The sequence below is a fragment of the Cloeon dipterum genome, chromosome 3 (genome assembly GCF_949628265.1).
Source record: "Cloeon dipterum chromosome 3, ieCloDipt1.1, whole genome shotgun sequence".
Classification (NCBI taxonomy): domain Eukaryota; kingdom Metazoa; phylum Arthropoda; class Insecta; order Ephemeroptera; family Baetidae; genus Cloeon; species Cloeon dipterum.
The window spans coordinates 20,652,500-20,667,598 of record NC_088788.1 but is presented as its reverse complement, the minus strand read 5'-3'; the positions used below and the strand labels follow the sequence as shown (position 1 = coordinate 20,667,598).

General features: G+C 38.2%; 1 protein-coding gene across 4 annotated transcripts in view; it reads right to left on the bottom strand.

Moving 5' to 3' along the window:
- Positions 1–1,438: 1,438 nt before the first annotated feature.
- LOC135939141 (lutropin-choriogonadotropic hormone receptor-like) overlaps positions 1,439–15,099 on the bottom strand; it is a 42,769-nt gene continuing 29,108 nt past the window's right edge. For all 4 annotated transcript variants that reach the window (XM_065483352.1, XM_065483355.1, XM_065483353.1 and 1 more), the window contains 4 exons: positions 12,644–12,786; positions 7,667–7,895; positions 7,015–7,294; positions 1,439–4,580 (listed from right to left, as the gene is read on the bottom strand). In XM_065483352.1, coding sequence (XP_065339424.1) covers positions 4,125–4,580; positions 7,015–7,294; positions 7,667–7,895; positions 12,644–12,786 — 1,108 coding nt within the window. In that variant the 3' untranslated portion in view covers positions 1,439–4,124. The remainder of the gene's footprint in view (positions 4,581–7,014; positions 7,295–7,666; positions 7,896–12,643; positions 12,787–15,099) is intronic.

Here is a 15,099-nt window from a genome sequence, read left to right as displayed (position 1 = left end):
TTTAAAAAGGATAAAATAAGATCATTGGTGAATATAAACTATTCTCTTAATGCTTTTGGAAGAAAATAATCATCAATCAAATTATTGATGGGATTCAACTTAAAATTTGTTATATAAAAATGAAAAAAATCCCGAGAAAACAAATTGAAGATAATAAAATTGTGTGAATACAAACAAACCCAAAATTTGGTGAAAAAAAATTATTAATATATACGTAATCTTTTATATCTTCTACATTTCATTATATAAAGGTCAACTTCATTCTACATGCAGCTTTTCCAAGGAAAAAACATTTGTTGACATATAACTCACTTTTATTTCCTATTACCACAAAATCGGTATGAGAAAAAATTTTTGTGTACTCTACGCTTACATATAGATATAGATACATATTTTGGTAAAATAAATCATTTTTACCTTACATTTTTTTAGGTTAGGGGTTTTCGGCATCTTCTTATTTATACTACATAGCATATTTGATTTGATTTGATGTTGTTTATTCTCACTAATAAAATAATAGCATATTATTCTTCCATGAGTTGTCATGCTTTAGCCGCTATATTCTTTCGTAGCAGCAGCCTTGCAGGATGAAGCGAAATTGCTGATTGCCTAAGGGGATGAGACAATAAAAAAGGAGAATTTTATTTTCATCACTTATTTTATATCCCCTTTTACACACCCCAGATTTAAACATCAAGAATATCCTATTGCTAAATAAAAAAGTCGTGGGTGTTCTTTTATGGATCACGGAGTTTTCTCCGTTTTTACCTGTTCTTTAAAGAGCTCTATGCTCATCCCATGGAAAAATCCCATCGCTCGTTTTATCCCAAAAGCTGCCACCTGATAACCTTTCTTCGCACAAATCTTGAAGCCTGTCTCGTAAATCTACCATCCGTCGTGAGAGCGCATTCCTGGCGAGATCGCAATGGAACGCGAGATACAAGGAAAACTCGCCTCCTGCGGTTTTTTAAGCTGTCTCTCGAGAAAAGGGTAAGCAGATCAAGCTCAGAGAGCCATATTAAATAAGGCACAATAGAACAGAATCTGCAAAAATTGAACTACGCATGTATTGAAAAAGATTATTTTCGTAAAAGCTCTTCGTTTTAGCGAAAAAATGGGAAATTCTTTAACATGACAAAAATAAACTGCGCCTGTTTGTGTCAAAGCAGAGCTTTTGTCGAAAAATTGTACAAAGCAACAACATATCATTAGATTTTGATTAGAATATGGAAAATGTCATGCAAAAGCCCTTGAATATTGATCGCAGTGCGGTGAAAATCTGTTTGCCATTGATTTTATGAAAGGTACGAAGGAGAGGAAAGCTCAAATTTCTTGTGGGTCGTGGAATTTTCCTTATTGCATTTCGCCAATTTTCATCAGACGGCAATAGATCACTCAAGGGCTTGGGAGCAAGAAGCATTAAATTACACTCGTTGAGTGATGATGCCCACCAGGCGCTTTATTAAAAAAGAACATCTCACATGTGCCATCAACTCGACCAATTTTTTGCACAGCTACAACGTAACGAATTTCAATCTCTTGCAAAAAAATTCACAATATAATCCAATCCATAACATGCACATATCCAATTTCAAACAGCCAAGTTTGGAATGCTCCAATGCTGGTTGCACGCGTACAATATTTCACTTTAGTGATACACGCCAGCCAGTTATTCTTTGTTTACAATTAATCAAACGGCAAACATATTTTTTAAGTGAATGAATTATGGTCCATTAGGCCACTCTTCAGTTCAACAATATATCGATGAACTCGCAAATCACATTAAGCTGCCCGTTTTGAGAGTAAAACACGGAATTTCATTAAGTTCGGTGAACATTACAAAATTTAATTTTAGAGCAACAATACAATATAACAGTCTGGTCAAAGTTCCTTCCTCAGATCAATTTGTATAGATAAACTAGAGTATTCTAAGTATGCAAGAGCTACAAGTTCAGAATTTAATTATTAAAAGCGAAATTTGTGTTAAAATATCCTAAAATCTACTGATTGAATCGTCGAAATAACCATATTGATCGGTTGATTTCTTCGGCTGGAGATGCAGAATTTTTTTATTTTCTAGAGTCGCGATAATTGCGGTTCTCAAGTCAAGTGAAACACGTCTTTTGCATACGTGTATGCTTGCCGTAAAAACAGACAACATAAAATTCACGCACTTAAATTTCCTTTTCACTGCCTCTTTCCGAGCAGCGAGGCTTGAGATGGTTTTTGTTTTACGCGACCTCTTGTGGGTAGCCATGCATGAACAAGAAGCGCCTGCTGCTTCCGCCGTTAGGCAACCTGCCCGACGCTCCATAACGTCACAGACGTCAATATAGTATGCACAGTATTGTAAGTAGTACAGCCGCCAAGTGTGACATGGGGAAAATGTATAAGGAAATACGCCAAAGAGGCAAAGCTCTCCAGCGTCCACATATAAATTTGTCTTGATTCCTGGAACACCTTTTCTATCTATATATGTGTATATTTTTTAGAAAAAAATCGCAAAATATTTAAAACAATATTAGCTAAACACACATAAATTTGTACATGGGCTTTTTACACTCTGGATGCAATAATCGCACAGATGCATAACAATCCGTCCATAATTTTCTCCCATCGCATTCATACACACAAATCATAACGAAAAATGTAATTTTATTTTATTGATGTTCGTCTGGTAAAAATAGACCCGTACATACAAATCAAAAGACCCCGGTACTTTAAAAAGGTGTTTCACTTCGTTCTCTTCAAATTTTCCAAATTTAATGGAGAGCATTGAGACAACTGTACAAAAATGATTTCTAGGTATGACACTTCAGCTTTTTAGGAAGAAGAATTTTAAATGACCTAACTCTCTGGCGGTTGCTGAAATGCAAAAAAGTATGCCACCCTGCTTACGAACGACAACTACAAATGACGTAGATGTTTAATGTAATGTTTTCCTCTTTTATGGGAAACAATGAGCGGTAAATGCCGTGAGGAATTGACTTAAATTTCTGTGCAAATGTATGGAAGTAACAGAATATCGTAGGTATGCATGATACTGGTTTTTTTTCTTGTAACAAGACATATTTCAAGAAAGGCAATGCAGCCCTAAAATCTCGGTTTGCTGAGGTAGATCTATCACCATAAATTCAAACCAAACTTTCGTTAACAATGATGAGTAAGCTTTTTAAACTAAATTCACAATATTGTATCGGTGGACGCCTTGGGAATAATCCCATCTGTGAATGACGCGGTACGTTATATTTGCCAAAGAAGCAGAATCTGATGAATCTCGCTATCAGTGTGGGCACAAAGGACTGTGCTCTTACAAAATTCATAAAATTTTAAGTCAAAATATCCAAATTACTGTAAGATTTCCGATATTAGAAGAACTCTTTCGATTCTGTAATGAAGAATTTCACTCACCATCAGATGGGATCTATAATTGTAAGCAAGTTTAGCGCTGAACATTTGGCACAGAGTTCACAAACATCATACACTGGCACAGAAGAAACGGTGGTGGTCCAACGGGTATTCTGCGTACACATATTTTAGCCTAGGATTGGCAGAGATATTAATTTTGAAGCCATATTTGTCTTTTATGTCGCATAATGAACAGCCTGTGACCGGTAGCAAATAAATTTAGGCACTTCTTGATTGACGCTTAGTTTGAGGGGATGGAAATGGTTTTGAAAAAAAGCGAGTGCCTGCCCGATTGACGCTTTAACATGGAAACAATCGTAGCAATAAGACAATTGCGTGGAGTAAGTGTTCAATCTTTGCGACTTTGGAAACTTATTTTCATCTTTCATTCGGAATAAATCATGCAGCTCTGCATTCTAGACGTGAAGTTTTTATTTCTTAAACATTTTCCGCGTTAAATTAACATACGCGTGATTGGAAGGGAAAACCAGCAAGTAGAGAGTCAGAGTTCTTCCGCCAAATCCAAATAGACAGGGCAAAATGAACTTAAAAATTTTGTCGCGCTTTTAACAATTGCTATATTTTTCCACATCCCAAGCTTTTTCGTCTAGAATTCACAGCTTGAGCCTAAATGTCTCAACGATTTAATTGACTTTTCTCTGCCAACCGTTTGCTAAATTATTCAATGTCCGCACTCTTCCGTGGGGTCAGTGCGCTCAGACGTTGCTGCTAATGTAGGGCTCGGGGGCACTGTGGGGGTCAGGCAGGACGGCCTGCTCGACGGCCCTGCGTAGCAACATTTCCTGCTCGCCGGTGATGTGCAGCTTGGTGGTCGAGTTGCGCAGGGGGTGCGGCGAGCCCTTGGAGCGGCTGCTGCTGGAGCTGGCCTCGCGGCCGCTGGCCTCCCGGCCGCCGGCCGTGGACGACGCCCGACGCTGCTCCAGCGGCCGCAGGTCGGCCGCGCTGTTGGGCTGCTGCGGCCCCGTCGAGTACGTGTTGCGCACCGGCTGCGAGATGGCCGACGCGGCGGCCACCACCTTGGCCGGCTTCTTGGTGCAGTAGCTGCGCCGCGAGCACATGGCCCGCAGGTCGCGCCGGTACTGCTTTGTCAGGATGGCGTACAGGTACGGATTCGCGCACGAGTTCAAAGGGTAGAAGAACACTAGCAGCACCTGCCAACAAGCCAGATCATTTCTCAGTTCAATAAAAATTCATGATAATAGAAACTTTAAAAATTGAGTAAGAGACGAAAAGCATGTTCGACTTACAATAAGGAGTGGCCACTCTGTGTGAGGAAGAAATGAATCTCTTATTGCTTATTACAATTACAGCTCGAGACATACTAATTCAATTCACACTCCACAATTCCTGTGTTTCGTTTTAAAAAAAATTTTAGAGACCAATAAAACATCGACAGTTAAAATAAAATGTGGGATTTTCGTTTTTAACGAACTGTGTGGTTGCAAAAATATAGTTGAAAAATATGTAATAGTTTTTTCCTAATTTTCATAAATGCAGCATTTGCATTGCAAGTGCACAGAGAATTTTTCCACAAAAAAATAAACAAAAGATGATTTATTTTAATGTATCATTATGCAACAAGGAGTTTCAAATTTTTCCAAATTATCAGATAACGAGAATGTTAAGCAACTAAGTTAGCATAAAATTGCAATAAACAAGGTACACAAAGAGAAGTTTAACAATGGCGTTTGGTGCGGAAATTAAATTATTTGCTGTTGTCTGACTTCGTGCTGAGGATCAAAATGTTCCCTACAACTGTAGCTCTGAATGGGTTCTTAGTTTAACACAATTGCCTAGCCAAATTTTAATTTGTCAGGACGAGGTTCGATTGCCAAGTCAATATCCTGTATTTAAATTTTGACAGAATATATTTTAAGAAAACCCCTCATTAAATAGTTACAACATAAAATAAAATCAAAATTAATTGAAAATAAAAAACTGATTAAGATTAAATTTTTAAAAATATATCGCAATTAGTTTTCTGCACGAGAAATTTACATTCAAAGAGTTGTGTCGATCCAACTGTAGATTGTCAAGTTTCGCCGGCACAACGTATCTCTCGGCTTGCCCAAGTAGCTGTCGAGAAAGGACCGTAGGCGCTATTTATCACAGTCATTATGAATTCCATCACACCCATTAAGCTGAACACGGAGCTTTTGGACTTATCACCAGAACAGCAGCCGCATTTCCAACTAAATGAGATTACCCACCTAAGCTAATAATTAAAACAAGATGGGATTTGCATTCTACGCAACGTTTCACCAGCGCGCAAATGAATTGTTTGCCCAAGATGGGGGTCGTTGAGGAAATCCTTGTTCATCGCTTTTGTCGCTTTTCTCTGTGCCCAAGCAATTCCTACTTTGCGTTTACAAACCGGCGTCGACGGATATTCGGCGCGCACTCACACACACAAGAGGTGCTCAAGACTGAGGAAAACTTTTGCCGCTCTTCCTGAAAATAATTGCTTGCGCGTTGGGGTTTTGATGGCAATCCGAAAAATACGAGTAGGGTCTTGTAAAAAGGGTTATAATATACGAAGTCTCTGCCTTTTATGCACAGAGAGTCAAGTGGCACTGATTCACATTTCAAAGGCTGCCGGCGTGCACCTTAATGTAGAAAACCAGAACATGCGGTCGCATCAAAGCATTTGGCTCGCTTCCACGCGGGGAAATTGCTGAGTTGCTACCTTAAAAGGAAGCAAATCCCCGGAAATGATTATCCCGGAGCCTCTCAAAAATGATGCAACTAGAAGTTGCAACTCAGCGCACTATAGTTCTAATAAAAGAAGTAGGTCAAGAAACACGGGGAAGTGAGTTTTCAATTTCATTTCCCTTTATCGAGCGAATATATGAAAGTCACTATTAACTAAAATGCTTAAATTTGGAGCGTTCTAGTTTAGGAAATAAAAAAATGTTATCACGTGAGCTAGGCAGAACTTCCGCTTCTTTCCAAGATTGCTGCCTAAATTGCGTGAGCTTTGAGATTTAATTACCAATTAGTGCGGTAAGACAAGTGAACGCAAATAACAAGCAGAGTGCCTGTCTTCAGCTAAATGGCGGGCGTTCGCCGTTAACGACCTCTTCCTGAGAGTCTTATTATGGTTCAAAGAAACCCCCAATATGGTCCTAAAAGTGGTTTGGCAAGCATTAATTACCTTGCCATCTGAGCCAGAGGTCTTCTGTTCAAAATTCACACATAGCTCTGTTAGTTTTGCTGAGGAAAGATAAGATTTGATGGCTTGAGGAAAGCATATAAGTAGCTCATTTCAACAAGCTTAAGACAGAAGTGCTGATTTCATGAGAACGAGTTCCAAATGCCACAATTTCCTTCTTCCAAGCCACAAGAGACGCTTGCTAATTAGCTAGAAGACTCCCTCGAGTCTTTCCGTTTATCCAAACCCGGAAAGATGGAACAAATTACCGATATTTGCATTGTCATCAAGAAGCTTCCACGTTAGATTTTCCTCCGTATTATGTATCTGATTGAGACAAATGAAATCAAAACATTCTCTTTTGACACTCGAGCGTTTAAATTTAATAAGCGATCGATCATATCAGCTAGCGATTATCCCGGGAGATGACTCACCTTTGACCCCGTGACGTCAATTAGTGGGTATCCAGCGACAGCAGTGAGCCCAAAGAAAGCGATCGGCGCCCAGCAGGCGAAATCTGTGAACACGAGTAGCGCCATTCTCTTCGCCACCGTGGTGTCCGTGCGCGAGGCGATCGTGTTGTGCCCGCTGATGGTGCAGTAGATTTTCAGGTAGCAACCGCAGATCAGCACAAATGCCAGTCCATTCACCAGCAGCAGAGTCAGCAAGTACACTTGGTCTTCAAGGTCTGTGTTGTCCATCGGCAGGCAAATACTGTTTAAAGATATTGATGTCCTTTAAATTAACCCATACAAATATATATCTAAATTTATTGGTGTAATTTAAATTCATGAATCATATTAAATTAAAAAAAACCGTCAGAACGAATTTCCACATTAACTCATCGGCATTAAAAAGCAAAGAAGAGGGATGTAAAATGAGAATTATTGTTCCAGAAAATATTTTTGTCAGGATGTTTAAAAAAAAATTCAAAAGTTTTAGTTGAAAGACACAATAAATATTTAAATTTGAAACAATTTTTAGACAGTATAAATAATAATGATTATATTTGGAATATCTTTCCTTGATGAAAAGTCCCTACAAAATTAAAATAAATGTGCTATATGATACACAAGAAATTCGTACCTTGTTTTGGAATATCCACTTATGCCGAGCAATGGAAGTGTGGCCATTGTGATCGAGTAAAGCCAGCCCAGGGCCATGATTTTGGCCGCGCTGAACAGTTTAAGCCGCTTGTCCAGATGCAGTGCGTACGTGATTGCGTACCAGCGCTCACTTGTGATCAGCGTCAGCGTGAAAATGGACAGCTCGCTAGCAAACACTGTCAGAAAACCAGCCACCTGACAGCCGTAGCCTGAAACAGAGAACATATGGTAGGCCCTTTAGTAGTTTCTTTTGTTAGAGCGTTCGTCTGTTTGGTCATTTGGAGAAAAATATTGTTTTATATCTAAAACGAGTTTGCTCGCCACCTATACCGAATGAACAGTGTTCCGTTGGGACTTGTGCTTAAACATCAATAACGAAGCCGAATAGCTCCTATTTGCTTGCGAACAGAAAATAGCATAGATACACTCCTTGCAATTTGTCTTTATCGTTATGTTCTTCCCAAAATACGAGAGTCAGGGGAAATCAAACTGGCTCAGCATTTTTAACCAATTATTTTAGTTGCTTGAGAATAATATCTGGTGTTTATTTGGATAGAAGAGTCTTGAGAGTTTTACAAAGTTTTCTTTCAAAGAATTGGGCTTCTGTTGCAACCTGAGTGCCTATTTAATCCGCAGGGCTAATTAAGGACAAAAAGTTTCGGCACCTCGTTAGCCACCAGATGATCGTTTTTCTCAAAACATCATTTAACCAAGAGGAAAATTGAACGTTAGAATTAATTAATTAGTTTCCCCTTCAAATAAATTTTCGATTATATCGCTGGATGCCTCGATCGCACAGGCCAAACTTTAGATCTATCGTCAATATGGTAAACTTTGACTGGCGTTCATCACACGCCGGTAGTAATCGCTTCAACGGCGAATTGCAATTTCGACCAGCAATTAACGGAGCAGCTGCTGTTTTGGCTGGTAATTTGCGTCTATAGCGTGTTTATGGTCCGCGTGAGCACGAGAGTTCATCTTGTTAATCACGGTAGAGAAACTCAATAAGTGTTTGATCAAAAGTTTAATTCCTGGTACACCCTTGACAACTTTGAAGCTATAGGCATAAATTGCTTTCTGTAAGAGAAATTTTTAATAGACCAGGCACAGAGAGAGCTTGTTTCTTTTCAAATTTTAGCGACACAAAAAAATCCAAACTTTCAGAGAAGAGGAGCAAAATCGCGCAACTCTAACTTTATGATTATGTATTCAAAGAACAAGTTTGACAGGATAAAATAGCATCTTCGAAGGGAAAATATTTTAAATGACACTTAAGACTGCTTGGAAATTGTTAAAATAAACACAGACTTCGCACTCCTATGGCATATTTTTTCTCTTTGGAGAAAACAAGCATCGAAAAATCTCTATTAAAATCTTCAATTAACATACTGATGAGCATAGAACATAAAATGCTGTGAATAATATGGAATTGAACATTTCATCTAAAGAAACTAAGGCATTTAGTACATACCACTTATCTGAAGTAACTTTCCTTTAATTTGTCTGATTGGGGAAGATTTTTTGGCTGCAAATTTATTTTTTGCTCTTAAGCATCTCAAAGAGCACTTTAGCTGTAAAAAAATTAAGTATGCGGTTAGAGCCGCACCTTATTAAAAAATAAAAAAATGCACGGCCAAAAAGGAATCGTTATTTCTGACGTTTCCCTGCTCTTGACTCCGCTTACACAGGGCACCTGCGTGAAAATTTATTGTTAGTATGTCCTAGAGAGCCTGATATGTATGCAACACGTCCGCTTTGGGTTTGAGGTGCGTGGCACACACAAAAACGAAAGCTCAGAGGTCGCTCGTATAATGGCTTTGAAAAGGATGCAAATAGAATGTTAATGTTTCCTAGGAACAACGCTATTTCCTCTCATGCTTTTGCATTCCAAAAGCCATGACGATTAAAATTATCTAAAGCATTTTAACCGCAATTTAGCTCCTAAAATTGGTTGACATTTAATAATCTGGTTGATGATTGAAAGTTAATGTCACGCTTTTTAACACTCCTTAGAAGCCAGAGAGAAAATGAGAAAGCAATGCTCTGTAAATGGCAACGAATTAATTCTATTAATGATTTTTACTTTTATAGTTTCCAAGACAATTTTAGGAAAACTATTAAGCAATAAATACATATCTTAAGCAATCTTGAAATAATAAAATATCATGAGAGTTATTCAATTACTTAAATTTAAACTTAATATTTGAACATTAAAGTCTGAATTTATTTTCATCCTTTTAGCTGTCTCAAAAAATCTCAAGTGTCTAATTAGAATCATCCCCTGCTGCGCCCTGTTGATTGGATGAATTTAGTCACCAAATATTATACAAAAAAAAAAAAGGAAATGAACTCCTTGGCAGAGCTCATTCTTTCCTTTTGGGAATGCGTTAATTTTCCAGGCCGCTGGTGCGTCGCAGCAGAATTTTCCGTGTTCGCCGCGGCGGTGGCGGGACAACTCAGCGCAAGGCCAAATAACAAGCCAAACGGATTGTTCGTGTAGGCAGGCGCCAGCGGCACACGTATCGTATTGAAACTGGGCGACTAATTCTAATCGAGGGTGCTTAATCCCTTTCAGGCCCGGAATCGGCGGAGATGCCGCAGCCGTACTGCGGTTGACATTTCGCTCTCCCCCGTTCTATCTCACAAGTCCATCTCGCCGGGAGCCCAATTTGCGAGATGGCTGGAAATTTGGCTTTTCGCAATGACAGGTGTTGTAGAGCGCCTTCAACTTTTCGCCAAATTCGCACACAAACAGGGGATTTCGGAGGGCACGACGTGTGGGCTCTGTATCCTTCACGTATACACTCACATTAGAAGTTAATTGAAGTTGTGAGCTACAAAACTGGTTACTCGCACAGATATTTAAAATTATTCATTCTAAAAATATAAATTTTGAAACACTCTTCATAAGGAAATGAATTCAAAACACAAAAACTTTCAATCCATTTAAAAACGAATTACTGGAAAAAACCCATTTGCTTATTTAATATTTATGTGTCCTTGATTAAATTACCTGTTGCTTTGAATGTAATCGCAGTTCTGTTAATTTTTTACCAACTTTCAATCACAGTTACGAGCAACATTTTTCGTTGGCAATGTTTCCTTGTCCAAATTTTAATTAAACTGCCTGTTACGTAACAGTAACGCGTAATATTGTTAATTTCCAAGGAAAGTTAAAGTGGATCGTGATGAAAAATCGCGAATACAATATCCAAGATGCGGCTGTGAAACCCAAGGGACTGCTTCCTATAGAGGATTAATCTAATTAACAAAACGTTTATCAAGCGAAACAAATTTTCCTGTCATCTGTCGTAGTCGTTTCTGCGGCTCTAGCCTGAATGGTGTCCATTTGAAAACAACATTAAAAAAGCTGTCGCGAAAAAAACAACGCCGTGCTTGACGAAAAATTTAAGCGACGGCTCTGTCAGCCGCGAAAGGGAAAATTCTGTTTTCAGGATGGCGCGCCATGTGGCATCGATTTCTTGGCTCTCGCTCACTTTCAGAAGTGGGAATGCAGAAAAATTATTGGCACGAGAGAGCCAGTCATGGAAATGAATGGGCAGCTACAGTGGCCATATTTCACTGGGACGCAAGAACCGCTGAAAAGTCAGCCAGCGGTGTTTCATTTGCCTGGCGTTCAGTGACATTAACAAAGCATGGTCGTTTTGCACGTCACCGCTGCTGACGAGGATGCTGTGCGCTACTCTTCACGCCTCGCTTTCAAACTCGAATATCTCCCCTTTGATGCATAAAATGGTTATGGAGCCCCTGTCTCTTTTTGTACACTTTTTGCAGTCATATTAAATTAAAAGCAAAAAAATATCTTCGTTACAAGTGTGCATATTTTAAATTGATGCTTCTAGTGAGGACTTTTTGTCCATGATTTGATTAACAGGGTGAAAAATCCCTCAGGCTCACGCCGAGCCAAGTTTTACTCGGGGAGCAAAATATCATGGGGTCTTTCAGCTGAAAATGAAGGTTAATTAAAGTAATTTTACATATGGGCGCGGCAAAGTGGAATTCTGAAGAGAATATAATTCCTACTGAAGAGCAGCTAATTCGGCCCCGCAGGTCACATCAACAGTCGCAAAAACAACATCCATGCCTGCATTGGTTTCTAATATGTGAAAGAGATTGACAGCACCCAAATGTCAAAGAACTGAGCACAAATAAAAATAAAACAAGGAGCAAGGAACGATTGATGTCACTGGAAGTCACCACCAATTTTGCCTCATAAAAATCTTGCAAAATCAGCCAGCCCAACAATTTCATTATCACTGGAAGCTCCATAACATTCTAGAAGGGAGGGAAAAATTATTTCCGTGTATCCCCTTGTGATGGCTGCGGGCTGCAGCTCATTCAAATTTCTTTTGTGACAAAAAGGTGGCATTAACAGATAGTCAAATTTAGTTTATTCCTGGTACATTTTGGAACACAAAATATTAAATTATTCACGAGGGGAAATACAAAATTAACTCTGCACACAATCCTCTTATTTTTAATTGTAAGGGATGCAAAACAAGTCTAACTTTTTCACTGACAGGGATTGGTAATATAGCTGAGAAGAACTATATCTGAAATATCATTTGCAACCCCTATGTTGTAAAATTTAATTTTAATTTTTTTCATATTATTTTAAATGGTGTTTCCGGGTTACAACACGGAAAACTTTATTTTAATTACGAAAAGTCGGCAAGCTTTCTACTTTGATAGTGAGAATCAGAAAAGATTAATGAAGCTATGGTGTGTGTGTGTGGGTATGGAGTTTTAGTTAAAGTATGAAACCGTCATGACTATATATGTTGCCATACCATTGGTTGTGTGCTATTTTCAAACTAATAGAGAACCATTCTTGAGCAAATAATTACCGCGGAAAATCAATCCAAATACGCAGCCTGTTCTATTTTCATTAGTTGCGAATGCTACTTCAGAAGCATTCTTCTATTCGAGTTCGTACCTTCTTGCCAATCAATAGCGTAGTTGAAGTAGATGCCCATCGAGTGCACGTCCATCGCTGCGATCATCAGCAGGTACGTCCCCATACAAAGGTCAGCAAAGGCCAAGTTGCACATCAGGAACTTGGGTACAGTCATTCGAAACCTGAAGCACAGCACCAAGAATATTATTGAGACCGTGTGCGGAAATTTTTGTGGCGCCTTTCCGCCACTATTGTCCTAGCAACTAGTTTGAATCTTACGTTAACCTGTATCGCCAGGTGGTAGTGCGAAAATATTCTATAAGTTATTTCTTATTAGACCCGCACTATGGGGTAAGCAGTATTAATTTATTTATATTATTTGTATTTGATATTTTCATGTTATTCCTTATATGTATTATTGTGATTTTAATCATTTGTGTAATTTCACAGTCTTGATTCCTGATCTTGAATCTTAATCTACTAATAACCCGAGACCTAAATAAAAGAAACATTTCTGTCACGGCTCCTCGAACCCACAATTTCCAACACACTGGCAGCTCATTTTCCGCGCTCACACAATGGAGCGTTGATTGAGATTTCCATTACCAACCACTCAAAGCTTGATTGGCATTTGTGGGGTGTACCGGCAATTATTCACACGTGTGTCACATCTGTCACTCTTCACGCAAACAGTATGAACACACAACCACCAAGTCTGTGTTCAATGTGATAAATTTTAATTTGTTTTTATTTTAATTATACCAAAAACATGACATAAAACGGAATTATATGTAGCAATTTGGTACGAGAATGGTTTTAAATTTATTTTTCCCGCTATTTTTTTAAATTTATATATCCACTTATGCGGTAGTTTGCGCCTTACACAAGATCTAAACAAGCTTTTGGTGCGTTAATTAATTTCCTCATTTTTTACAAGAAAATGCACAGCATTGTGTTACATAACTGACACAATAAATTTTGACACCGTTGTCCAAGAGTGAATGCTAAAAGAGGCCGACGGGTTGGAAAAGTGTCGGAACAGCCCATGTATTTTATAAAAGTGAATTATGAACATATATCATCACGTTTCGGACCGTCTAGTTGAGCACTTGATTATTCAAATGCGCGCCGTAAAAAACACTATTGGGACTTTAATATGAAGTAACGAGCGTCAGGAGAGAGGTTTCCATGCACCATGAAAGTAGGGAGGAGAAAAACTTCCAAAGTAATAAAATCCGTTTGGAGAATAACGCCGCAAATTGCAAGCGCGTTGGAAATTTAAATATCTAAAAAACGAGAGTACCCATTACAGCCCGGAAAGGCAGAGAAGCCTATTGCAAAATTAATCAAGTCTTTTACAACCGACGCACCTTGAGCACATGAATTTGGTGTGCACCAGAAATAGCCTGGAGAGACCTTACGGTACCAAGACCGGCTTGCGTTGAACTTTGACGTTAAGAACTTGATCCTAAACTAATTACCCGCTCTTTCTGTCGGTCAGGTTACAAATCAACTTTGAACGGAAATGACATTTGAGATGACATCTGCTTTCTTATATTTTTTCACCGGAGTGGTCAATGAAACTTTGAATTCATAGTATTAAATTCATCGCTACAATGTTTTACAAATACGGAGGCACGGTATAATCATGTTTTCAATATAGAGCTGAAATCTGACTGAAGAGTAAATAAAGTTGTGACATAACAAACGAGGAAAAGTCTGCGTTAATTTTCTAGTCATCGTGAATCATCATGAAAATCACGATTTCATAGTCGTTGAAACATTCATCTTGAAAAATAATACGTATTAAAATTTGAGCGTTCACCATGAAAAGATCCACAAAGTATACAACAAAGTTTATATCACGTGGCTTTTATCCAAATGGAATTATCATGATGGACATGTTACTAAAAGATGTTGCATCTTTCCGCAATAAAAACGAAAAACTGTTTTTAATCTTGCCCGAAATAAAAGTGACATAATGCATTAAAATGTTATTAGTTACATCCCTTTGAAAATTGCCTGCTAAGAAAATAAAAATTTGAAATTGTTGAAAATGAAACATTCCAAAAAAGTTGAACTTTTTGAAAATGGCTTACATTTTTTTTATATCTGTAAGGAATGAGAAAAAGTTTTTCTATTGAATTGTTGGTACCATTTATATCTCATTACTTTCTGAATATTTGTCCTCAAATGGTGTCATCTTGTATCCACAAAATTCTAAATAGAGCATTTGAATTGGTATGTGTATGTACCACAAATTTCCGTGAATTAGCGAGATTGATTGAATTTGGTCTGGGAATTCGGCTGGTCGTCGTGAAAGTCATGTATAAAAATTTAATCTTATGAAATCTGACCCAGAGGGAATAATTTTTAAACAGGAAATTGGTAGAAAATATAAGGTGTATAAAAATAAAGAGAATTTTTAAATCAAATCACTCGGAAGTTGGCAATCGAATAAACTAGAAACAGTTGTTGAGTAAAATTCATAGTTA